The 24,177-nt window shown below is 67.4% G+C and overlaps 4 protein-coding genes across 5 annotated transcripts; 2 read left to right on the top strand and 2 right to left on the bottom strand.

The window, feature by feature from the left end:
* Positions 1-413: 413 nt before the first annotated feature.
* On the bottom strand, positions 414-4,082 carry LOC113991207 (tubulin alpha-1B chain). The gene is made up of 4 exons (XM_027727314.2): positions 3,989-4,082; positions 2,414-2,636; positions 2,175-2,323; positions 414-1,551 (listed from the first exon to the last, which is right to left on the bottom strand). Exons 1-4 carry the CDS (start codon positions 3,989-3,991, stop codon positions 571-573), a joined length of 1,356 nt encoding a protein of 451 aa, XP_027583115.1. The 5' UTR covers positions 3,992-4,082; the 3' UTR covers positions 414-570.
* Positions 4,083-7,389: 3,307 nt separating this feature from the next.
* On the bottom strand, positions 7,390-11,174 carry TUBA1A (tubulin alpha 1a). The gene is made up of 4 exons (XM_027727360.2): positions 11,078-11,174; positions 9,392-9,614; positions 9,164-9,312; positions 7,390-8,543 (listed from the first exon to the last, which is right to left on the bottom strand). The coding sequence occupies exons 1-4, from the start codon at positions 11,078-11,080 to the stop codon at positions 7,563-7,565; spliced, it is 1,356 nt and encodes a 451-aa protein (XP_027583161.1). The 5' UTR covers positions 11,081-11,174; the 3' UTR covers positions 7,390-7,562.
* Positions 11,175-16,764: 5,590 nt separating this feature from the next.
* LOC113991233 (tubulin alpha-1C chain) lies at positions 16,765-19,147 on the top strand. The gene is made up of 3 exons (XM_027727361.2): positions 16,765-17,008; positions 17,099-17,247; positions 18,119-19,147. The coding sequence occupies exons 1-3, from the start codon at positions 16,888-16,890 to the stop codon at positions 19,091-19,093; spliced, it is 1,245 nt and encodes a 414-aa protein (XP_027583162.2). The 5' UTR covers positions 16,765-16,887; the 3' UTR covers positions 19,094-19,147.
* Positions 19,148-20,170: 1,023 nt separating this feature from the next.
* Positions 20,171-24,037, top strand: PRPH (peripherin). Of its 2 annotated transcripts, none has more exons than XM_039389099.1 (9): positions 20,171-20,549; positions 21,309-21,369; positions 21,506-21,601; positions 21,676-21,837; positions 21,929-22,054; positions 22,132-22,352; positions 22,656-22,705; positions 22,852-22,928; positions 23,020-24,037. In XM_039389099.1, exons 1-9 carry the CDS (start codon positions 20,206-20,208, stop codon positions 23,056-23,058), a joined length of 1,176 nt encoding a protein of 391 aa, XP_039245033.1. In that variant the 5' UTR covers positions 20,171-20,205; the 3' UTR covers positions 23,059-24,037. The 2 variants fall into 2 exon arrangements, with proteins under 2 accessions (XP_039245033.1, XP_027583170.1); XM_027727369.2 differs by having other exon boundaries at positions 23,017-24,037.
* The last annotated feature ends 140 nt before the right edge of the window (positions 24,038-24,177 follow it).

The following is a 24,177-nucleotide window of genomic DNA, read 5'->3' as shown; positions in this document are numbered from 1 at the left end:
GCAGCGGCCCCCGAGAAACCCCCCGGGATTAAGTGCAGGGATGGAGTTAATCCCGGGACACGGCTAATCTCGGCCGGGTTAATCCCGCAGGGGCCCAGGGGAGAAGGGTAGGGGCTCCCCAGCGCTGGGGGCACCGGGCAGGGGCAGGGCAGGGCACCCCCTTCTCACAGAGGAGCCCGGCAGCACACCCAGGGTGACCCCAACCTGCAGCACCCAGTGATGGGGGGGCTTCACTCCCCAGGGAGGAGAGCAGGCAAAGGGGTGGCCAGTGCCAGCTCGGGCAAGAGCAGAGGCATGCCAGCCGCTTCACTGGGCACAGACAATAGGGACAGTCTGTTCCCATGGGATGGGGCCAGCCGGCCCAGGCGAGAGCGGGCGCTGACACAGAGGGTTTGTATCCGACACACTGGAGCTTCTCTTAAAGCCTTTTATTCACAGACACATGGAAAATCTGCATGATCACATCAGAAAGGACAGCACACCCCAAAACGCACCCAGTGCACAAGGAAGCTCAAGTGTTTGAAGCGGACATTTTGTGAACATGCGACAGCGACAGAAGGAACCCAGCTTTTAGTATTCCTCCCCTTCCTCCTCTCCCTCCCCTTCCACAGAATCCACCCCCACCTCCTCGTAATCCTTCTCCAGGGCAGCCATATCCTCCCGGGCCTCCGAGAACTCCCCCTCCTCCATGCCCTCCCCCACGTACCAGTGCACGAACGCCCGCTTGGCGTACATCAGGTCAAACTTGTGGTCCAGGCGGGCCCAGGCCTCGGCGATGGCCGTGGTGTTGCTCAGCATGCACACGGCCCTCTGCACCTTGGCCAGGTCCCCCCCGGGCACCACTGTGGGCGGCTGGTAGTTGATGCCCACCTTGAAGCCGGTGGGGCACCAGTCCACGAACTGGATGCTACGCTTGGTCTTGATGGTGGCGATGGCGGCGTTGACGTCCTTGGGCACCACGTCCCCGCGGTACAGCAGGCAGCACGCCATGTACTTGCCGTGCCGGGGGTCGCACTTCACCATCTGGTTGGCCGGCTCGAAGCAGGCGTTGGTGATCTCGGCCACCGACAGCTGCTCGTGATAAGCCTTCTCGGCCGAGATGACGGGGGCGTAGGTGGCCAGCGGGAAGTGGATGCGGGGGTACGGCACCAGGTTGGTCTGGAACTCCGTCAGGTCCACGTTCAGGGCCCCATCAAAGCGCAGGGAGGCCGTGATGGAGGACACGATCTGGCTGATGAGGCGGTTGAGGTTGGTGTAGGTGGGCCTCTCGATGTCCAGGTTGCGGCGGCAGATGTCATAGATGGCCTCGTTGTCCACCATGAAGGCACAGTCGGAGTGCTCCAGGGTGGTGTGGGTGGTGAGGATGGAGTTGTAGGGCTCCACCACGGCCGTGGAGACCTGTGGGGCCGGGTAGATGGAGAACTCCAGCTTGGACTTCTTGCCATAGTCGACAGAGAGCCGCTCCATGAGCAGGGAGGTGAAGCCAGAGCCGGTGCCGCCCCCGAAGCTGTGGAACACCAGGAAGCCCTGCAGCCCTGTGCACTGGTCAGCCTGGAAGAAGGGAAGAGGAAAACAAGACCAAACCATCAGTAATTCTCTATTTCAGCTGCTACCCAGTCGCCCAGGATGTCAAATATTCACCCCAGGATCTCAGGCTCTGCTTCCAGCCACAGTGCCCTGTGATTTGTCATGACCAGTCCTCAGGGAAAGGGGTCTCTTCCCGCAGGGATCTGGGGACACTTAGCTTTTTCCTGTCACAACCCTGGCAGTCTCCTTGAGGGAAGGGGGAATCCACAAGAGCTGACCCAGCAAGAGTTAAACACTTGGCACAGCTGCTCATAAGCAGTTGGTCAAGAGGGATCAGAGTGCAGATCAAGAAAAAACCTCACATGACCTTAAAAAAAGGGATGAAATAAGGTTTTCCCAGGGACAGAAATGACCCAAGCAGAAGGGAAATAAAGGGGCTAGTCCTGATCTTGACTTAAAGGATCCAGACCCCACAGGGAGCCACGGCGTGGTGCAAGCTGACACATGACCCACAAGCACATCCAGACCCTAGGGACATACCCTGAGCCATCCACATTCCACTGGGTGCCTACCCAGGGACATCTGGGGCTTCCCTTTGTCCCCAGACCCCCACCTGGAGTGGGATCGCCCCACCATGGGCCGCTCACCAGCTTGCGGATGCGGTCGAGGACCAGGTCGATGATCTCCTTCCCGATGGTGTAGTGCCCGCGGGCGTAGTTGTTGGCCGCATCCTCCTTGCCCGTGATCAGCTGCTCGGGGTGGAAGAGCTGCCGGTACGTCCCCGTGCGCACCTCGTCTGCGGGGAGAGCCCCGGGCCCCGTCAGCACCCAGCGCCCGCTCCCAGCGCCCGCCCGTCGCCCGCCCGCCGCCCCCCGCGCCCCCTCACCGATCACCGTGGGCTCCAGGTCCACGAAGACGGCCCGGGGCACGTGCTTGCCGGCCCCCGTCTCGCTGAAGAAGGTGTTGAAGGAGTCGTCCCCCCCGCCGATGGTCTTGTCGCTGGGCATCTGCCCGTCGGGCTGGATGCCGTGCTCCAGGCAGTACAGCTCCCAGCAGGCATTGCCGATCTGCACGCCCGCTTGGCCCACGTGGATGGAGATGCACTCGCGCTGCGGGGGCACACGGCACCGGCTCACCCCCTCCGGCCCCGCTCTGGGCCCCCCCAGCACCCCCCGGGCTGGCACCGAGCTGGGAAGGGCCTGGCCCCAGGGCCGGATGGGGCCAGATCCTGCCCAGACACCCCCATTGCTCTGGGTCTGGGGGTGCACCCAGTGCAGGGGGTGCTCAGCTCTGGGGGTCCCACCCTGCCCCACCTGGGAGCTCGGACTCTGCCTGATGGGGGATGGAGATCTCACACGGGGGGCCAAGCTCAGCCCCCCCAAACCGCTGTTGTGCCCCAACCTCTGGCTGAGCAGCACTGGGGCCACCCAGGAGCCAAGGAGAGAGGTGCGGGGGACACCCGTGTTTGGGGACTGACTGGAGGCACGAGTGGGCACAGCACTGGGGGTCCCGAGGCCCCGCAGCTGCCTCCATCTGCTCCCAAATGGCGCCCAGGGAGGACATTTTCCAGCCCGGCAGCCCGGGCAGGGCGAGGCTGGGGAGGAGGAAGAGGAGGAGGAGAAGGAAGTCAAGGGCAGCAGCGGGGCCGGGACCGCCCCAGCTGACCTGAGACGGCGGGGATGGGCCGATGGCGTCACCCCCGGGGGGTCCCGCACATTCCCGGCCGCTCCCCGCCCCGCACCACCTGCTCCGCGCGTTCCTCCCGCCCGGCCGGGGGGGGTCGATCTGGGGCGGGCAGCGGCGGCGGGAGCCCCCCCAGGACTCACCGGGCAGGATCGGCCCCGCCGGGTCGGGCTCGCGGGGACAGGAGGGGTTGGGGGCTCACGCAGGGAGGGGTGAGGTTGGAGGGGGGGGGGGTTCAGGGCTGGATTTGGGGGGGAGAGGGCTTAGACGGGGGAGGGGCGGGGCTGTGCCCCAAGCGAGGGGCGGGGCTGTGCCCCCGGCGCGCGCCTTCCCGCGCGCGGGAACGGTAACGGTCGGGCTGGCCCCGCCCCCACCGGGGGGCTACCGGGGACCACGTGCGACCACCCCGGAGGTGCCGTATTCGCCCCCCTCCCGGGGTGCTGTAACCCACCGAGGGGTGCTCCCCCCAGCAGAGACGGCACCCTCTGCCCCTGCTCAGGGCCCCCCCAGCCCCTTCTCTACCCTCCCCAGCCCCTCTGTGCCCACCCACCGCTCCTGCCGTACCCCCAGCCCCTGCTGTGCCACCGAAGTCTGTCCCCCCACTCCTATATCCCCCCGCCCCTATTTCCTGTCCTCCCAAGTCTCCCCCCCCGCCGCTCATTCGTCCTCTTCTCCACCCCCCTCCCATTCCCCCCCCCCAAATCCCCCGCGCCCCCCAGCTCCAGCCCTTCCTCCCCAGTCGCCCAGACCCCCCCCCGTGTGGCCAGCCCCCCCTCACCATGGTGGCTCGGTTACTCGTCCCGACAAGCAAAGAATCGACGCAAGTACCAGCTGCCGCCGCCCCTGGGCGCCCCCCTATATACCGACTGGGGGGGGCGGGCGAGCGCCCCCGCCCCGCGCTCCCATTGGTCTCTCCGCCCGCCCATCAGCGCTCTCACGCCGCCGATTGGCTGAGGCGAGTGGCGCGTTCCGCCTCCTCCCCGCTGCGGGGTTTTGGGCCCCCCCCCCCGTGGGGTGCAGCTCCCCCCCATCCCCACCCCGGGCTCGTGAGGGGCTCCAGGTACGGGGTGTGGGGGGGTACCGGAGGGGGTCTGACCTTCCTGCGGTCCTCAGCCCCCCCCTCTTACTGCGTTGGCCGCCGGGGGGGGGGGGGGGCACGGCCATCCCCGCCCTCCCCTGTCCGCCGCCCCTCCCTCTCAGTGCAGCTCCGCTGCGGAGGAAAACTGCGACATGGGGGGGGGGGCGGCACGTGCTGCCGCGCCCGGTGTGTTCCCCCCCCGTCCCTTTCCCGTCCCCAGGCCGTTAATCGGCTTCTGCGGACGGATCCCCCCCCCCGCCCCATCTGCACTGCTCAGCCCCCCCCCTCCCACTCCATCCCGGCTCATCCGCAACCCAGGGGTCCCTCCCAGCCCATCTGCAGCCTGGGGAGCCCCCCAGCCCGAGCTCCCCAGCCCATCTATAGCGCTCAGCACCCCCCCCGGCCCTTCCGCACCTCTGATCACCCCCCCGGCCCATCTGCACCCCTTCATCCCACTGCGATGGGGGGCCCTGGTCCCCTCGCTCGGGTTTCGCTTGGGGGGTGGGCAACCCTGTTTACAGGCTGGGCTTTATCTCAGCCGTGCCCGCAGCACCGGGACCCCCCTCCCCAGCCAGGCAGCCCCCCCGGCTCCCCACCCCTGCCACGGGGGCCACCGCGATGCCCATGAAAGAGGGGGGATGTGCTGTGGTCCCCCCGTGTGCCCCCCCCTCGCTCGGAGCAGTTCCCTGCCCGGCTGTGAGGCCGCAGGGAGCACCGAGGGGGGGTGGGAGTAATGAGGGGCGAGCCAAGGGGGGGCCATCCCCCCCCTCCCCGCATCTAATCCCCGGAGCTATTTGCTCCCAATAATCCGCCTTCCTGTTTTGCCAAGAGCTTTGCGGAAAACCCAGCGGCCCCTTCGGCAGCGCACGCTGCTGGGGCGGTGTGTGTGTGTGGGGGGGAACCTGCAACACCCCCCCCACCCGGCCAGCAGAGCCCCCCCGGGCCGGGGTCCCCCCCAGCCGGGGGTGTTGCTGCAGCATCGGCCGCGGCCGCAGCGCTGACGTGGCTCTCGCCATTCGCCTCCCCGGCCGCGTGGCCGCTCCGGCACCGCCGCTCCCCCCCTTCCCCCGGCCGGGAAGGGGCTGTTCCCCCCCCGCCTCGGCCCGGCCGCTCCGGGCTCCCTCCCCGCTCTCGGCACGGGGGTCCCCGATGGCGCCCGGGGGTCCGCGGGGCTCCCCCGGCGATGCCAACGTGGCGCCCGCTCCTGGCAGAGCCGCTCCCAGTGTGGCTCATCGGCTGTTTGTGGAGGGGGTGTTCCGGGAAGGGGGGGTCACGTCCCGCTCATCACACCCCCACACCCCCCCACGCTCCCTGCTCATCGCGTCGCCTCTGGGACGGTGTCACAGCAGCGTTTTGGGTGGCTCAGATAATCACCGGCAAAAGCCGCTGGAATGTTAAAAGTGAAAGTGCGACAAAATTCTTTGGCGACTTCCCCCTCCCCTCCCGTGTGACTCACCCGATGGTCAAAGCACGCGGAGAAAAACTGTGCTGAAATCTAAAATCAATCAATCTAAAAGCAAAATAAACCCAAACGTTACCTAAGTGGAGGCCGGGGATGGATAAAAGAAGGATAAGGATACAAAGGAAAAAGAGGCTCCTGCTGAGTCACAAGGGGCAGAGTGGATCCCCCCCCCCCATTGCCAAACTGAGCCCTGGACTTGACCAGTGTGTAAGCCTAAAGGTTTAACAGCACTTAAACTTAACCCACAGCTCAATTTAAATAATTTAACAAAAGATTCATAGAGAATTTATCACAAGCACAATAGTAACTCACTCGTGGGTCTATTTTACTTACAAGTCTGACGTATTTAACAATGTGAGAGCAACATTCCTCGGACATTCGCTGTGGAATATTCACCCTCACGTGCAGACACCCACCTGTGCAGGTGTAAATAGCTGTGAAAAATCCACCTCGAGCTCAGTTCTCCAGCTCCAAGAGGTCTCCAGCTCCGAGGGAGACGCTGGTCAGATCCTGCTGGGGCCCAGGTGAACCCGGAGGGTCTCAGTCAGGACCCACTGGTTACAACATTGCCAGAGTTGACTTTAGTCATTGTAATTTTCCATCCTGGCCCTGACCCGGGGTCAGGAACTTCCTCTGAAAGTCTGGTAACACAAAATGTTGTTGCACTTGGGTTGCTCCCCGGTAGGAAATAGCAGTTCCCAAGGCTGTTCCTTAAAATCCAGGAGCTCGTTAGACCATGTAAGTTCCTGGGAATGGACAGTGTTGCTGAGAAGCTCAAGAAGAGCTCGGCCCAGGTGCTGCTGTGGGCCTAACAGAGGCATTTCTGAGCTCATAGTGCAGCCCAAGGGGGGGGGATGCACCACACAAATGGGGGTCCCAGGGGTCCCTCACCCCACCCCCTCACTGCAGCATCTGCTCAAGTTTCACTGAGTGTTCGACTTCCCCTTCATTATTTATCTCCGAGCAGAGCCCCGAGGCAGCAGCAGAGGGGAGGGTGAGGAGGCTCCCCCCTGCCTGGGGAGGAGCTACCACCAGATTCCCCCTCCCCCAAAACGACTGGGGCCAACCCAGCCCACTCCTCACCCCTGCAAGAGGAGTCAGCAGGACTTCAGGACACGCCACGGGTGGGGTTGGGGGGAGCCTCGTGCATCCCTGGACCCCCAGCGAGGTGAAGGGACCCCTCTCATCCCCCCGTGGTAAGGAGGACACCCCACCCTTCTCCAGGGGCAGTGCAGCCCCTCCCCTGCCCAGGCAGGAGAGACACAAAAGGCTTCTGCCAGCGTGGGAGGGGTTTTACAGATCCCCAGCCCCCTCCCCCCAGAGTTAAACCCACCCCACTGTGCTCACTTGGCTCCCGCTCCTAAGAAAACCCAAGTGCCACCCCCCCCCCCCTCCACCCTTGGGGCATGGGGGGAAATGCCCAGCCAGATGGGGAGGTAGGACCAGTTTGGGCAGCACAGGTTTGGCAGGACCAGTCTGGGGGGGCTGCGGGGTGCCAGGCTCGCCACAACCCCCAGCAGGGACAGGGCGGAGAGCCCGGTGCAGGCAGGGACCCCCGGGCAGTGTTGTGTGCTTTGGGGGACAGTGTGGAAAGCCGGGGAGGGAGAGGGACAGCAGCTCAGGGAGCGAAGACACCAGAGCCAGGGAATGCTTTTTATTCAGACCCACGGGAGAGGACGGGTGGGTCCGTCACAGACTTTTCCATTGAAGCACAGACCATTGACAGGACAGAGCGCGGCGCACACACGGCTACAGACCCCGGGGGGGCCTCAACTAATTCATGTTCCCTGTTCGAGCAGCACCCTCGAGAGTTTAGTATTCCTCCCCTTCCTCCTCTCCCTCCCCTTCCACAGAATCCACCCCCACCTCCTCGTAATCCTTCTCCAGGGCAGCCATATCCTCCCGGGCCTCCGAGAACTCCCCCTCCTCCATGCCCTCCCCCACGTACCAGTGCACGAACGCCCGCTTGGCGTACATCAGGTCAAACTTGTGGTCCAGGCGGGCCCAGGCCTCGGCGATGGCCGTGGTGTTGCTCAGCATGCACACGGCCCTCTGCACCTTGGCCAGGTCCCCCCCGGGCACCACCGTGGGCGGCTGGTAGTTGATGCCCACCTTGAAGCCGGTGGGGCACCAGTCCACGAACTGGATGGTGCGCTTGGTCTTGATGGTGGCGATGGCGGCGTTGACGTCCTTGGGCACCACGTCCCCGCGGTACAGCAGGCAGCACGCCATGTACTTGCCGTGCCGGGGGTCGCACTTCACCATCTGGTTGGCCGGCTCGAAGCAGGCGTTGGTGATCTCGGCCACCGACAGCTGCTCGTGATAAGCCTTCTCGGCCGAGATGACGGGGGCATAGGTGGCCAGCGGGAAGTGGATGCGGGGGTACGGCACCAGGTTGGTCTGGAACTCCGTCAGGTCCACATTCAGGGCCCCGTCGAAGCGCAGGGAGGCCGTGATGGAGGACACGATCTGGCCTATCAGCCTGTTGAGGTTGGTGTAGGTGGGCCTCTCGATGTCCAGGTTGCGGCGGCAGATGTCATAGATGGCCTCGTTGTCCACCATGAAGGCACAGTCGGAGTGCTCCAGGGTGGTGTGGGTGGTGAGGATGGAGTTGTAGGGCTCCACCACGGCCGTGGAGACCTGCGGGGCCGGGTAGATGGAGAACTCCAGCTTGGACTTCTTGCCATAGTCGACAGAGAGCCGCTCCATGAGCAGGGAGGTGAAGCCGGAGCCGGTGCCGCCCCCGAAGCTGTGGAACACCAGGAAGCCCTGCAGCCCTGTGCACTGGTCAGCCTGGAAGAAGAGACAAAGGCGGTGGGGGGGGAAGAGATGGCATGTTTATTCTGGGCAGCAGAAGTTGCTCCTTCCTCTCTGTGGCCTCACAAGGACATCTGGGGGGTTTCCAGCTGCAGAGCAGGAGCCACCAGGATGGGTGACAGGATGGCCCTGACTCCATCTGTGGGGCACTGACTCATGGTGAATCCCCCAGGGAAGGCCCTTGGCCACCAGGGTGGGCCAGAGGCACCTCACAGGGCCGCGGGGGTGCCACCAGCTCAGCAGCAGCACAGGGACAAGTTTGGGCAGTGAGGCATGGCACGGCCACACGGCTTTGGGAGGGACCGGCTCGGGGCCGCCAGTCTCCACCGCACGCAGCTGGACTCGGCCGCGGCGGGAGCCAAGTGGGAACAAAGAGGGAATTGCCGAGCTCAGCACCGGCGGCGCCCGGGGGCTGTGGAGCGGCTCCAGCGGCAGCTGCGCCGCGTCCCACTGCCGGCCAATGGCAGCCACTGCACAACAGGATTAACATTAATTAATAAATTAAATCTAAACCCAGCCCAGCAAGTCGGGAGGGGAGGGTGAGACAGAACGGAGGCTTTGTCCTCGCTCGCCACCTGCACCCCCCGAGCCCCTACCAGCTTGCGGATGCGGTCGAGGACCAGGTCGATGATCTCCTTCCCGATGGTGTAGTGCCCGCGGGCGTAGTTGTTGGCCGCATCCTCCTTGCCCGTGATCAGCTGCTCGGGGTGGAAGAGCTGCCGGTACGTCCCCGTGCGCACCTCGTCTGCGGGGAGAGCCCCGGGCCCCGTCAGCACCCAGCGCCCGCTCCCAGCGCCCGCCCGCCGCCCCCCGCGCCCCCTCACCGATCACCGTGGGCTCCAGGTCCACGAAGACGGCCCGGGGCACGTGCTTGCCGGCCCCCGTCTCGCTGAAGAAGGTGTTGAAGGAGTCGTCCCCCCCGCCGATGGTCTTGTCGCTGGGCATCTGCCCGTCGGGCTGGATGCCGTGCTCCAGGCAGTACAGCTCCCAGCAGGCATTGCCGATCTGCACGCCCGCTTGGCCCACGTGGATGGAGATGCACTCGCGCTGCGGGGGCACACGGCACCGGCTCACCCCCTCCGGCCCCGCTCTGGGCCCCCCCAGCACCCCCCGGGCTGGCACCGAGCTGGGAAGGGCCCGGCCCCAGGGCCGGATGGGGCCAGATCCTGCCCAGACACCCCCATTGCTCTGGCTCTGGGGGTGCACCCAGTGCAGGGGGTGCTCAGCTCTGGGGGTCCCACCCTGTCACGTGACCATCACCCCACATCCCCCGGGCGATGGGATCCTGCCCGTTGGGGGATGGGGAGCTCAGTGCGTGCGGCTCATCTCGCTCCGAGCGCTGAACCGCCCCCAGGCTGGCACAGGGAGCCCCGAGGGTCCCATCCTGCCCCACCCGAGGGTCCCATCCTGCCCCACCCGGCTCTGCTGTGACCCAACAACGTCTCACTAGGGCTCAGCTGCAGAGATTCCTCCTGCCCACCCGGTCCCAGTTGAACCAGGGCCACGCCCAGTGCCGGACTGGGGGGGCCCCATCCTGCCGCGTCTCATCGTCTGGTGCGGGATGAGCTGCTCGGCACCGGGGGGGCCCATTCCTTACCGGGGCACCCGTCCTGCACCGTGAAACCGGGGCCACGCCCAGCGCAGTCAGGGCTCAGCACCAGGGGCGGGGGGGGTCTGTCCTGTCCGGTTTAACGGGAGCCACGCCCAGTGAAGGACGGAGGCTCGGGACTGAGAGAAGGGCCCGATCCTGCCCCGTCCAAACGGTGCCACGCCCAGTACGGGCTCAGCCCCGGGGAGCCATCCCGCCCGGTTTGACGGGAGCCAAGCCCGATGGGAGCTCAATGCTGGCTCCCAGGGGTCCCATCCCGCCCGGTTTGACGGGAGCCACGCCCGGTGCAGATTCGGGGCGAGGTCCGAGGGGGTCCCATCCCGCCCGGTTTAACGGGAGCCACGCCCGGTGCGGTACCGGGGATCAGGGCTAGGGCCCCATCCCGCCCGGTTTAACGGGAGCCACGCCCGATGGAAGCTCAGTGCTGAGTCCCGGGGGTCCCATCCTGCCCGGTTTAACGGGAGCCACGCCCGGTGCGGGCTCGGGGGAGGCAGAAAGATCTTCCAGCACCATTTAACGGGAGCCACATTCGGGTCTGGGTCCCGGGAGACCCTTTTTACCCGGTGTAACGGGAGCCACGCCCGGTGCGGGATCAGTCCCAGAGCCGGAGACTCATCCCGGGCGGGGGAGGGGAGGGAGGGGGAGGGAAAGAAAAGATCGGGGGAATGGAGACCAAGCGGCTTGGGGACCGGGGGCAACGGCGGGACGGGGACCCGGGGGATGGGAATCGGGGACAATGACGGGAGGGTGGGGATGGGGACCGGGGTAAAGGACGGATCCAGGGGGGATGGGACCGGCGGGGATGGGAACGAGGGACAACGACGGGACTGAGGAAACAGGGACCGTGGGAATAGGGCCGGGGGACAAGGGCGGTACCGGGGCCCCCCCGCGCCCTCCTCACCATGGCGGCGGTCGGTCCGGGGTGGTCTCACAGCCCGACGCTGAGGCGGTCGATGTAAGAGGCGCGACGGAGCGCGGGGCTCGGTGCGGGGCTTTATAGCGGCGGCGGGGCGGGGCGGGCGGCGGGGCCGGGGGGGGGCGGCGGCGGCCATTGGGCGCCCGGGATGAGGTAATGCCCCCCCGCAGCCGCAGACAAAGGCCGGGTGTTGCGGGGGGGGGGCCCGGGGGCTGCGGCGGCCACGGCCCGGCCCCGCCGCTGCCTCCCGCCCGCCGCTGGCGGGGCCCCGGCTGTGTCCTTGGCCCCGTCCCTGCCGCGTTCCGGTCGCCGGTCTTGGCTGAGCCACCGGTCACGCCCGGGTCTCAATCCCCCCCCCGGTCCCCATCCCCCACGTCCCGCTGTTGTTCACGATCCTGTCCCCGCTCCCGCCCTGCTCTCGGCCCCGGGGCTGAGCCCGCACCGGCCCTGGCTCCCGTTACACCGGGCAGGACCACGCCCTGGTCCCCATCGCCGGGGACGCCAGCGAGCCCTTGTCTGGCCACTGCGCTGGCTCCCAGTTCTCCTCGGCCACACCCCGATCCCTGTCCCCTGCCATCCATCCTGTTCTTCCCCATCCCCAGCCACGCCCCGGTCCCCATCCTCAGGGACACTGTCCCCATCCCTGGCCGTGCCACAGTGCCCCGCTTCCCAGGCACATCCCCGCCGTGGCCCAGTGCCCGTCCCGGCCCTTTCCCGGCCGTGCCCAGCCCTCCCAGCGCTTCTTTGTCTGCTCGGGCAGTGGGAACCGGCCCCGCGGGGCCCAGCCGGGGGGACAAAGCGCCATCCCCTCGGGCAGCTGGGGACAAGAAAGGCCGGGGGGGGGAGCTGGGACAGCGGGGGGACGCAGGGGACAAAGCCCCCAGCGCAGTTTCGGGCTGGGGGCTCGGGCGGAGTGGCAGCTGCTCTGTGGCAGCTGGTGGTGGGGACACAGCTGGGACACGGGGACACGCGTCCCTCGGCCACCCCTCCATCTGCCGCAGCCCCTGCACAGCCCCCCCAGGCCACCAGCCCCACAGCCCTGGGGGCTCCCCCTCCCTGGGGGGCTTCCACCTCTCGTTTGTCCCTCCACAGCCCACAGAGGCAGCGGGTGGGTGCTGGGGGTCGTCCCCCCGAGGTAGGGGGGCTGCGGGGGGCTCAGTCCCTGCAGAGGGGTGACCCCAAACCACGCACACGTGTCCCCAGCTGCTGCAGGAGGAGCTGCCAGGACACCCCCTCCCTGCCGAGAAATCACTTCTTTTTTTGTGCGTTTCCCACACTATGCAGATTTCTGTGCAGCTCCAGGTTCCCACGTTCCCACTGCCAGCCCCGTGCCCCCACTGCCAGCCCCACATCCCTGCCTGTCCCGTGTTTTTGGGGTGCTGCTGGGGCTGCAGGGCTGCAGACAAAGAAGGGCTGGGATTTGGGCATCGCCCACCAGAACAAAGGACTGGGCGGCCCCGGCTGCTCCGAGCAGAGGAAAACTGAGAGATTTGTCTTTCCCCCGGCTGGTCCCCGAGGCAAACGGGTGTTTTGGGGGACCTTTTCCAAGAAGCAGCTCATCCCCCAGCCCTGACCCCACTGTGGATCCTCTCTTGCTTGGGAAAAACCTCCTGCCTTTGTTCCCCGAGCTCTCAGCACCGGTGTGGGGCCTGGCAGGGCACACCCGGGGTGTCCCAAGTGACCCCAAGGCTGGAGGTTTTGGGGGCTCACAGCAGCCCCCACCTCGGGGACCCCTCTCCAAGCTAAGGAGGGTCCCCACACATCCCACCCCCCAGGCTGTGGGCAGGGGGTGCCACACGGGGCAGTGACTCAGCCCCCCTGGGTGATTTGGGGTGCAGGGTGCAGGGTGTTGGGGTCCCACTGGTGCCCCCCAGCCCCCTCCCATCTCCTTGGGTATGGAAGGCCCCACGGCCCCACACCCAGCGCTGCCAGGCAACTGGCGGGGTTGCCAGGAGACTGGTTGCTGGGAGACAGGCTGGGACACCCCCCCCTCGCCTCCCCCTTCCCCAGCATCCGTCCTGGGGCCTGGCACTGGGGTGTGCCGGGACACGGGGCTGGGGTCCCACCACTGCCTGGCCTAGTTGTGACGGGGGGGCACCACCCCCGGGCCCCCCCAGTGCCTGATCCCTCTGCTGTGCTGAGGGGGGCACACGAACCCCGGGGGGCCCCAGTGCCCACCCCACTGCACCCTGACATGGGGGACACCCCCGACATGCAGCCCAACTGTGTGCTGGTGGGGAGGGGTCTGGCCCAGGTCCCGGCCCCCCTCCCTCCCCCCCCAGGTCCTTCCCATCCTCCCGTGCTCTGTTGACTGTTGGTAGCAACGCGGCGGCTCCTGGTGACGGTGTCTGTCCGTCCCCCTCCGCCCCCAATATCCCCCCCCCACATCACCAACAGGCAGGGCAGGCCCTTGGGCACATCGGGGCCCCCCCTGTCTGCACGGAGCCCCCATGGCTGCCCCCCCCGGGCTCCCAGAGCCAGCGTCTCCTCACGTTTGGGCTGATTTCCCAGCTGCTGGACTCCTGCCCGTGGCACAGCCAACATTCCCAGCCTGCCCCAGTTCAGGCCCTTCCTGAGGGTCCCCAACTGGTGACCTCGAACCCCACGACCAGGACACACTGTCTTCAGGGGCTGGGGGGGTCCCAGCTCCATCAGGGGTGTCGTGGCTCAGGGGTGACATCCCAGACACCGGCTGCTGCTATTTTTAGCCTGTTTTCCCGCAGAGCTCGGCTCTGTCTGTCTGTCTGTCCGTCTTCTGCCACCATCGATGTGACAGGTTCATTCAGACGGAGAGACAGGGAGACAGGGCAGCTCGGGGGGGCTGCTCTGCTCTGGGGGGCTGGATGAGGCCCTGGCACATTGAGGGGGTCCCCCTGCCCCCCCGGCTGGCTCAGGGTAGGACTGAGGGGATGGAGGGACAGGGAGGTGCCCCCCGGAGGTGGTGACACCACCCCTGCCTGCACCCCCTCCACGAAGGGCAGGGCGAGGGACCCCCCAGCCCCGGTGCTGGGGGCAGCGGGTGACCCCCTCCCCATGGGAGGGAGCAGGGGGGTGTCACCGGTGTCCCCTCAGCCTGGGTGCCCCGTGCCCCACCCCCGCAGCCCCTCCCGCTCCCTCCGGGCGCTGCGGGGGCCACAAAAAAAGGGAGGCTCAGGCGCGGGGTGGGGGGGTCACTGGGGGGGCAGGAGGAGGCAGGACAGGGCGCGGGGGGGGCTGCCGTGGGGGGCGGGGGGCTGTGGGCGCGCTGCCCGTGGGGAGGGGGCTGCGGCACCGCCCGCGTGCGGGGCGGCTCCGCATTGCGGCAAAGCCGGGAATAAAGGAGCGGGGGGGAGGCGGGGGGAGTGGGTGAGGTGGGAAAGACCCCGCTGCCGGGGGGGGGCCCCGCTCTGCCCGGTCCCCCCAAAAGCAAAATCACGGCCAGCAGGGCCACGGACCGACGTGGTGGGGGCTCGGGGGGCTCCGGTGGCATCGGTGGCTCAAGGAGTGGGTGGCGCGGGGACAGGGGGCACCCCGGCCCTGGGCGGGTGCCAGTCCCGAGGATGTGCCCACGGAGTCAGGGGACACCCTGGGGGTGCCCAGGGAGTGAGGAGACACTGGGGGTGCCCGGGGATGGGGGGACACCCTGGGGGTGCCCGGGGATGGGGGGACAACCGAGGTGCTCAGGGTGTGAGGGGACACGGGGGTGCTCAGGGGGTGGGGGGACGCCGAGGTGCCCAGGGACTGGGCAGGTCTGTGATTCTCTCGGAGCCACCCCCGTGTCCCCGTGCTGTCCCCAAACCCTTCTCTGGCCTTGGAAACGGGACCCGGACCCGTCTCATCCCATCCCAGGGTGGGACAGGGCACTGCCCCTCGGGGGTGGGCGCGGGGTGCCCCCCCCGCCCCGTCCGTCCTGCCCCACAGGAACTGCCCCGCGTGGGTTCCCCCGGGGAGCAGCCCCGGGGCTGGCAGGGAACAGGGCGGCGGCGGGCGCAGGAGCCGGCGCGGCGGGAGCCCGCGGGGCTTCCCACGGGAACGGGTCCGGGGCCAGGATGGAGACAGGGACGCGGACAGGGACCACCGGCCCCCCGTGGCCCCCGGTCCGGGCAGGGCCCGGGCGCTCTCTGGGTAGATGCGGCGCCTGCGGCCGCGGCCGAGGGGTGCAGGGACCCCTCCTACCACCGGCTGACCCCCCGACCCTATACCCCAAAGCCCCCCCTTCCCAAAACCCCCTAAAGCCCCCCTAAACCCCCTCACCCCAGTGCTCCCGCGGCCCCGCTGCCCCGAATGTCCTCCCACCCTTCTGACCCCCCCGGTCTCATCCCGCCCCCCCTTTCGGAAGCCCCCAATCCCCCGCCCCTCTATCCCCGCCTTTTCCCCACCCATCGCCCTGCCCACTCAAACACGGCCACGCCCCTTCCCAGTCCAGCCCCGCCCCCCGCCCCCCACATTCCACTCCGCTGACGTCACCGCCCCCCCAAATTCGAACCTGCCAATCAGAACCGAGGCGGGGCGGAGGGGCCGTGACCGGGGCGGCACGTAACCCCGGGGGGGCGGGACAAAGTACTTATTGCCCCGCCCCCTTGTCCCCGCCCCCCTTGTCCCCGCCCCTCGGGGTATAACTCGGGGGGTCCTCCCGGGGACCCCCGTCTTCCTCCTCGACGGCTCCGTAACGGTTCGGGCAGTGAGCGGCCATGGTGAGCGGGGGGGCCGCGGGACCCCCGGGCTGAGGGGGGGGACGTGCCGGGTCCGATCCCCCCGGGTCGGATCCCCCCGTGTCCAGGGCAGCACGTGGAGGGGGAGTGGGGGCTCCTCGCGTGTTCAGGGCGCCCCGTGGGGCTGCCGAGCACTTGCAGGACCCGAGGTGGGGGATCGTGGTGCTCCGGGTGCCCCTCTGGAACCGTGGACCCCCCCCCCCGGCCGGGGGTCGCTGCCTTGGGTGCTCCAACCCCGGGATGTGCCGACCCCCCCCCCGGGCTCCCTGCCAGCCGCCGGTCTGTACCGCGTGTCCCGGACTCCCACGCAGATCCCGGACACATTCTCAGCTCCCTCCCGGGAGAGGAGCCTGCCCCGAGGGGACGTGGGGGTGCCGGGCCCCCCCCTGCCGCCGGGATCGCGCGTGGGAGGGAGTCACGGTGGGGGAGGCAGCCCCCCCTCACCACGGCCCGGGCACAGCCGGGAGCGGCCGCGCCGGGAAAACTTTTCCCAGTAGCTGGAGTTTGCTCCTGTGCCGAGCGGAGCCGGTTGCAGGGTCGGGGCTGTGCTGGGACGGGGACAGCCCGGGGTTGTGCAAGGGCTGCCGGGGAAAAGGGGGCTCCCCATTCCCTGGGGTCTAGGGGTACCCCCGAACCGGGGATGGAGCTAAAAAAGTGTCCCTGTCCCCATGTGAGCCGTGGGCAGAGGGGACTGGGAATGGTGGGCACCGGGAATAACCCTGGAGAACCCCAGCTCCTGGTTCTGGGGTGGGGTGTAGGTGAACGGCACCAACTGGTGCAGGGTCCCAGCTGCCTGGGGGGGGGCAGTGTGGGACCCCCAGAGCTGAGCACCCCCTGCACTGGGTGCACCCCCAGACCCAGAGCAATGGGGGTGTCTGGGCAGGATCTGGCCCCATCCGGCCCTGGGGCCGGGCCCTTCCCAGCTCGGTGCCAGCCCGGGGGGTGCTGGGGGGGCCCAGAGCGGGGCCGGAGGGGGTGAGCCGGTGCCGTGTGCCCCCGCAGCGCGAGTGCATCTCCATCCACGTGGGCCAAGCGGGCGTGCAGATCGGCAATGCCTGCTGGGAGCTGTACTGCCTGGAGCACGGCATCCAGCCCGACGGGCAGATGCCCAGCGACAAGACCATCGGCGGGGGGGACGACTCCTTCAACACCTTCTTCAGCGAGACGGGGGCCGGCAAGCACGTGCCCCGGGCCGTCTTCGTGGACCTGGAGCCCACGGTGATCGGTGAGGGGGCGCGGGGGGCGGCGGGCGGGCGACGGGCGGGCGCTGGGAGCGGGCGCTGGGTGCTGACGGGGCCCGGGGCTCTCCCCGCAGACGAGGTGCGCACGGGGACGTACCGGCAGCTCTTCCACCCCGAGCAGCTGATCACGGGCAAGGAGGATGCGGCCAACAACTACGCCCGCGGGCACTACACCATCGGGAAGGAGATCATCGACCTGGTCCTCGACCGCATCCGCAAGCTGGTGAGCGGCCGTGGGGTCCTGCGGGGTGGGTCCATCCCTGCAGGGGTGTGGAGACAAAAGGAAGGCCCAGGTGTCCCTGGGTAGGTCCTTCTCAGTCCATCCACACTTTGGAGCAGAGGGCTGAGCTGGCACAGGATGGACCTGCTGCCACCAGGTGTGGGGGGCAGGTCTGGGCTGTCCCCCTGTCCCTGCCCGGTGCTAATCCTCGCCAAAGGGAGGAGGATGGGAAGCCCCATGCTCAGGGCAAGGGGGGGAGGCAGCCCAGATGGTTTGGGTGCTGGTACAGCACTGGTTTGACTGGTGTGGCTGGCCAAGCTCTTTGAAGCTCTGGTTCCCACGCTGGGGCTGGTGCCGGGTCTGGCTGGACCTGCTGCGCCGCCGGCTCCGCTCCGGGAGCTCCCGGGACATCAAAGGCTGAGCTGGCAGCCCGTGGGCTCCTGTGGGATGATGGCTCCTGCTGCACCCACCCTGTGGAGGAAGAAGGGGTGAAGCCCTCTGGACCTCCCTGGGGTCTCTCCCATGAGCTGGAGGATTCATCATGAGTACTGTCCAACAGGTGAGGTCACGGCCACCCTGCTGCTGGGACCCCCCCAAAATATCCTCGTGAGGCCACAGAGAGGAAGGAGCAACGTCTGCTGCCCAGAATAAACATGTCCCCACACCTTGTCTCTCCTGAGTATCCCCCAGTCCCTGTGGGAAGGGACCCCTTTCTCCAAGGGCCTGGAGCTGGAAGCGGAGCTGGGGCACTGTTGCAGGGGCCCCAGAGGCCTGAGATCCTGGGGTGACTCTTTGCCATCCTGAGCAACTGGGTAGCAGCTTAAATTCAGAATTACTGGTCATTTAGTCTTGTTTTCCTCTTCCCTTCTTCCAGGCTGACCAGTGCACAGGGCTGCAGGGCTTCCTGGTGTTCCACAGCTTTGGGGGCGGCACCGGCTCTGGCTTCACCTCCCTGCTCATGGAGCGGCTCTCTGTCGACTATGGCAAGAAGTCCAAGCTGGAGTTCTCCATCTACCCGGCCCCACAGGTCTCCACGGCCGTGGTGGAGCCCTACAACTCCATCCTCACCACCCACACCACCCTGGAGCACTCCGACTGTGCCTTCATGGTGGACAACGAGGCCATCTATGACATCTGCCGCCGCAACCTGGACATCGAGAGGCCCACCTACACCAACCTCAACCGCCTCATCAGCCAGATCGTGTCCTCCATCACGGCCTCCCTGCGCTTTGACGGGGCCCTGAACGTGGACCTGACGGAGTTCCAGACCAACCTGGTGCCGTACCCCCGCATCCACTTCCCGCTGGCCACCTACGCCCCCGTCATCTCGGCCGAGAAGGCTTATCACGAGCAGCTGTCGGTGGCCGAGATCACCAACGCCTGCTTCGAGCCGGCCAACCAGATGGTGAAGTGCGACCCCCGGCACGGCAAGTACATGGCGTGCTGCCTGCTGTACCGCGGGGACGTGGTGCCCAAGGACGTCAACGCCGCCATCGCCACCATCAAGACCAAACGTAGCATCCAGTTCGTGGACTGGTGCCCCACCGGCTTCAAGGTGGGCATCAACTACCAGCCGCCCACGGTGGTGCCCGGGGGGGACCTGGCCAAGGTGCAGAGGGCCGTGTGCATGCTGAGCAACACCACGGCCATCGCCGAGGCCTGGGCCCGCCTGGACCACAAGTTTGACCTGATGTACGCCAAGCGGGCGTTCGTGCACTGGTACGTGGGGGAGGGCATGGAGGAGGGGGAGTTCTCGGAGGCCCGGGAGGATATGGCTGCCCTGGAGAAGGATTACGAGGAGGTGGGGGCTGACAGCATGGAGGGTGATGATGAGGGGGCAGAATACTAGTGCCTTGTCTCTTGTGTTTCACTGTGGTGCTGTTCATTAAAATGGCTCTTTCCACTCCTGCCTCGTTCTTTGTGCCAGGACAATCTGCCTTGTGGTGACCTGGGGGGACGTCCCAGGGGAGGGGGGCCCCGGCTGGGCTGGCTGCCTGCCTGTGCTGCCAGCTGGCACAGGGGCTGTGCTGGGGGACGCTGGGCAGTTGTGTGTGGCTGGGTCCTGTGCCGTGAGCTGGCAGTGCCCTGCTGGGCCGTTTGCCACGCAGTCTTGATGTCCCCCTCCCCATTCTACTGTCCCTGGGGGACGCCAAGTGGGGGGGACTCCCCTGGTAGCCCCCTGTGCGTGGGTAGGACCCAGCCCTGGTGCAGACAGGCTGGGCTGGACGTGGTGCTGTGCTGCTCCTGGCACGGAGCCACTCTCAGTGTCGGGCTCTGCAGAGCTGGGAGGGGGGTCCTGGGCGGGAGGGACCCCCCCCTACAGCCCCTGGACAGGGCACTGACTCCTTCCCGTAAGTGCCGCCCTCGCTGCCCGGAAAGGGGGGGTCGAGGGGGGGCCGAGCCCGTTGTCCGGCGCTGCCCGCACATGGCGGCTCCCGCAGAGCCGAGTCACGGCTGCCCCGGCACCGCGGGGAGGGACCGGCCCCCCCTCCGCGCGTGCGGAGCATCCCGGGCAGGCCGGGACCCGGCTGCGATGGGGGCTCCGCCCGGGCCCTGCAGCCCCCCCGCCCCTCCCTGCTTTCCAACTGGGGGGTCTGCCCCTGCTGCCTGGGGGGCACCCCACGGGCTCCCTCTGCCCCGGCCGGGGGTCCGTGTCTCCCGAGCACCCCCGGCCCCTCTGCCCCCCACACCTGATGCTGCACCCTGGAGACGGGACCCACCAGCCCCCCCTCCCCGCACCCCCGGGGGGTCTCCGGGCCCCTACGAAGGGGACCGCCTGCAGCCCCCCGTCCCGCAGCCGCTCCCCCCGCCCCCGGGAGGGGACATCCGCAGCCCCCGGTCCTCCCCCCGACCGGGAGACCCCTCCCCTCTCCTCCGTACCCCCGGGTGCCCCCAGCGGGGCGGAGCCGCTGTCCTCTATAAACAGCCGGGACCGGCGGCCGCCGCCCTCCCGGTGGCACCATGAGCCGCCGCGACCGCGACCCCCGGGCGTCGCCGCCCCTCCCCGTGGCCCCGGGGCGGCTGGCGGCGGCGGCGGCGGCGCGGGGCGCGGAGCGGGAGGAACTGGCGGCGCTGAACGATCGTTTCGCCGCTTTCCTGGAGCGGGTGCGGGCGCTGGAGCGGCAGAACGGGACCCTCCGCGCCGCCCTGGGCCGCGCCGCCGCCGCCACCGGGCCCCGCACCGGGCTGGTGCAGGGGGAGCTGCGGGGGCTGCGGGAGCGGCTGGAGCGCCTCGGCCGCGACCGGGACCGGCTCCAGGCCGAGCGGGACGGGCTCGCCACCGACCTGGCGGCCCTGCGGCAGCGGTGGGCGGGCGGAGGGGCCGGGGGAGGCAGCGGGATGGGGAGCGGGGATGCGCCGGGACGAGGGATGCGCCGGGATGTGGACCGGGGATCAGTCGGGATGAGGGATGTAGCGGGAAATGTGCCAGAGAGGGACCCGGGGATGCGCCGGGATGAGGGATGTGCCGGGATGAGGGATGTGCCGGGATGAGGGATGTGCCGGGATGAGGGATGCGCCGGGATGAGGGATGTGCCGGGATGAGGGATGCGCCGGGCTGGGGACCGGGGATGAGTCGGGATGAGGGATGCATGGGATGGGGACTGGGGAATGTGCCAGAGAGGGGTCAGGGGATGAGCTGGGATGAGGGATGTCATGGAATGAGGGATGCGATGGGATGAGAGCTGCACCAGCTGGGTGGGGACTGGGGAATGCACCGGGATGAGGGATGTGCTGGGACCAGAGGATGCACCGGGAGGGGGATGGATGAGCCCCGGGGATGCCAGAGTGGGGACTGGGGGGTGACTGGGGATGCATTCAGCAGACGCTTGGGGAGGCACCAGGGATGCACAGGGAACACTGGGAGGTACTGGGAGATCCGGGCTCTGCGGAAGGACGGGGCACTGGGAGGGGCAGGGTGGGGTCACTGTGAGTGGACCTGTGTGAGCACTGGGGGACAATCCATTCCCATGGGCCTCCAGTGTGGGGGGGGCTACAACAGGAGGTGTGAGAGGAGGGGTCTGCACCCTGTCTCCCACCTCCCTCTCACCCCCTGCTGTCCCCAGGCTGGAAGATGAGACACAGAAGCGTGAGGATGCAGAGAAGACCCTGGTGCTGTTCCGCAAGGTGAGGGGGCTGGGGGGGGGCCTGTCCCCCCGTGCAGTGCCAATCTCCATCCTCCACCACCCCGGGAAGGGGGGAAGACCCAGGGGGTTCCCATCCCCTCCTGCTGCCCTGCAGCTCATCCCAGCCTCTCCCCCAGGACTTGGACCACGCCACGCTGTCCCGCCTGGAGCTGGAGCGCAGGGTCGAGCTGCTCATGGACGAGATCGGCTTCCTCAAGAAGCTGCACGAGGAGGTGGGGCCCGGGGTGGGGTGGGGGAAGCGGGCCGGGTCCGTGTGCCACGACGTGACAGCCGCGTGCCTGCGCAGGAGCTGCGGGACCTGGAGGTGAGCGCCCCGAGCCCGGCGGGGCCGGCGGAGGTGGAGGGCTGCAAACCGGAGCTGACGGCGGCGCTGCGCGAGATCCGCACCCAGTACGAGAGCATCGCCGTCAAGAACCTGCAGGAGGCCGAGGAGTGGTACAAGTCGAAGGTACCCGGGGCTGGGGGGGGGGGGCTCGGGAGGGGCCGGGGAAGGGGGGAGTCGAGGAGCCCCAGAGCCCCGACTCGCTCGGCCCTCGCAGTTCGCCGACCTGTCGGACGCGGCCAACCGCAACCACGAGGCCCTGCGCCTGGCCAAGCAGGAGATGAACGAGTCCCGGCGGCACATCCAGAGCCTGACCTGCGAGGTGGACGGGCTGAAGGGCATGGTGAGAGCCGGGGGGGTGGTGGCCGGGGGGTGCCCCCACCCCAGCCCTATGCAGCCCCTTCTCCCCCCCCCCCCCAGAACGAGGCGCTGCAGCGGCAGATGCGGGAGATGGAGGACGAGTTCGGGGAGGAGATCGGCAACTACCAGGCCGCGGTGGGGCGGCTGGAGCAGGAGATCCAGCAGATGAAGGAGGAGATGGCGCGGCACCTGCGCGAGTACCAGGACCTGCTCAACGTCAAGATGGCCCTGGACATCGAGATCGCCACGTACCGCAAGCTGCTGGAGGGCGAGGAGAGCCGGTGAGGGGGGCCTGCCTTGTCAGGGGGTTTCCTTGGGAGGAGGCAGCTCCAGGCCCTGTTCCCACAGGAAAACAAGAGGTTCCCGTGGGAGCTTCTCGCCGCCGAGATAAAGGCAAGGCCAGGGGCTGGTGTGATGGTGGGGGAGCTGCCTCCGGCTCCGCTCCCGGTGCCAGCCTGGCAGCCCATGGGCACAGCCCCCAGCTGAGCCGGGATGAAGGTCATGGACTCGAGTGCGTGGAAGGGTTGGGGTCACTGGCAATACCCAGGAGCCCCAGACCCCCCTCACCCCCTCTCTCCCCCCAGGATCACCGTCCCCCTGCACCCAACCACCTCCTTCAGCGTGAGAAGCTCAGGTGAGGGGTGAGCCGGGGGTCCCTCACTAGGTCTGGGGTCTATCCTTGGGGGATAGAGACCCTACAGGGATGTGGGTGGGTCCCTGTGCCCGTGCTCAGGGTGCCCGGGGGGGGGCAGGGGGGGCTGATGGCCCCTCCGTGCCCAGTGCTGGAGCCCCAGCCCGTGGAGATCCCGGCACGAAGGACGGTGCTCATCAAAACCATCGAGACCCGGGACGGGCAGGTGAGGCCTGGGGGGGGGTCCTGACCTGGGGGGGGGGGGGGGGGCCCGACCCTGACATGGGGCTGACCCCCAAATTCTCCTCCCGCAGCAGGTGGTGACGGAGTCGCACAAGGAGCGGGCAGGGAAGTGACGGAGGGGACCCGCCGGGGTGGCCGCTCTGCCGGACCCCCCCAGACCCCCCCACGCGGGGCACGGAGCAGAGCGGGGGGGGCCGGGAGCCCCCCACCCCTAATCCCTGCTGCCGGCACCGTGGGGCGATGCCGCGGTGTGTCCCTGTGCCTTGTGTGTCCCCCCCGTGCCTTGTCCCCCCCCCCCGTGCCTTGTCCCCCCCCCCCGTGCCTTGTCCCCCCCCCCGTGCCTTGTCCCCCCCCTATTTTATTTCTCGCTATTTATTGTTCTCCCAAGCACAGCCCGGCCGTGTTTCACAGCGACCCTTCCCCGGGGGGGTCCCGGCGCCCCTCCCGCCACCGGAGCGGGCCCCGGCTGTCCCCGGGGCTGGGGGGTCCGGTGTCCCCCCCGCGCTGTCCCCTCCGGTGTCACCCCCCCGGGACCGCCAGGGGGCGCCCTCGGCCGCTTTAATTGCGCGTTAATTACCGGCTTAATTACGGCGTGACGAGGCTTTGGGGGCGGGCGGGGAAAACGCCCCGATTTCCATAATCGCGTTATTTTTAAGCGATTTTTTTTCGTTTTTTTTTTCTTTTTCGGATCGTTTCGGCCGCGTTGTTTTAAACCGGATCGCGCAAAAAAATCGCGTTGCCGTGACGCGAAATTCGCTTGTTAGTTTTGCTACCTTGAGCAAATTCTGTATCACTTTAAAGCGATTTTGCATCGTTGGTTGGATCATTACAAGCAAATTACGCAAAATTGCATCTCAAGCAATTTTTTGCACCATTAATTACATCGTTTTAACCAAATCGTGCAAAGTTGTGTTCTTTAAACAAATTTTTGCACGCCTAATTGCATTATTTTAACAACATTTTGCATGAATGGGCTACTTTAAGCAATTCCTGCATCGTAAATTCCGTTATTTTCAGAAAATGGCATTATTTTAAGTATTTTTCACATTATTGCCACTTTAAGCAAATACAAAATTGCCTTATTTCAGGCCATTTTTTGCATCCTTAATTGCGTTATTTTAAGCAGATTTTGCATCATTAATTATTCCGTCTCCAGCTAATTTTGCGTAATTTAATTGTTTTAACCCACTTTCGCCTAATCAATTGCGTTATTTTGGGCCATTTGCATTATT

This window comes from Pipra filicauda, unplaced genomic scaffold (genome assembly GCF_003945595.2).
Source record: "Pipra filicauda isolate LSUMZ 115617 unplaced genomic scaffold, ASM394559v2 scaffold704_size142039_pilon, whole genome shotgun sequence".
Lineage (NCBI taxonomy): Eukaryota > Metazoa > Chordata > Aves > Passeriformes > Pipridae > Pipra > Pipra filicauda.
Note: the sequence above shows the minus strand (reverse complement) of the source record. Positions and strands in the feature narration are given on the sequence as shown.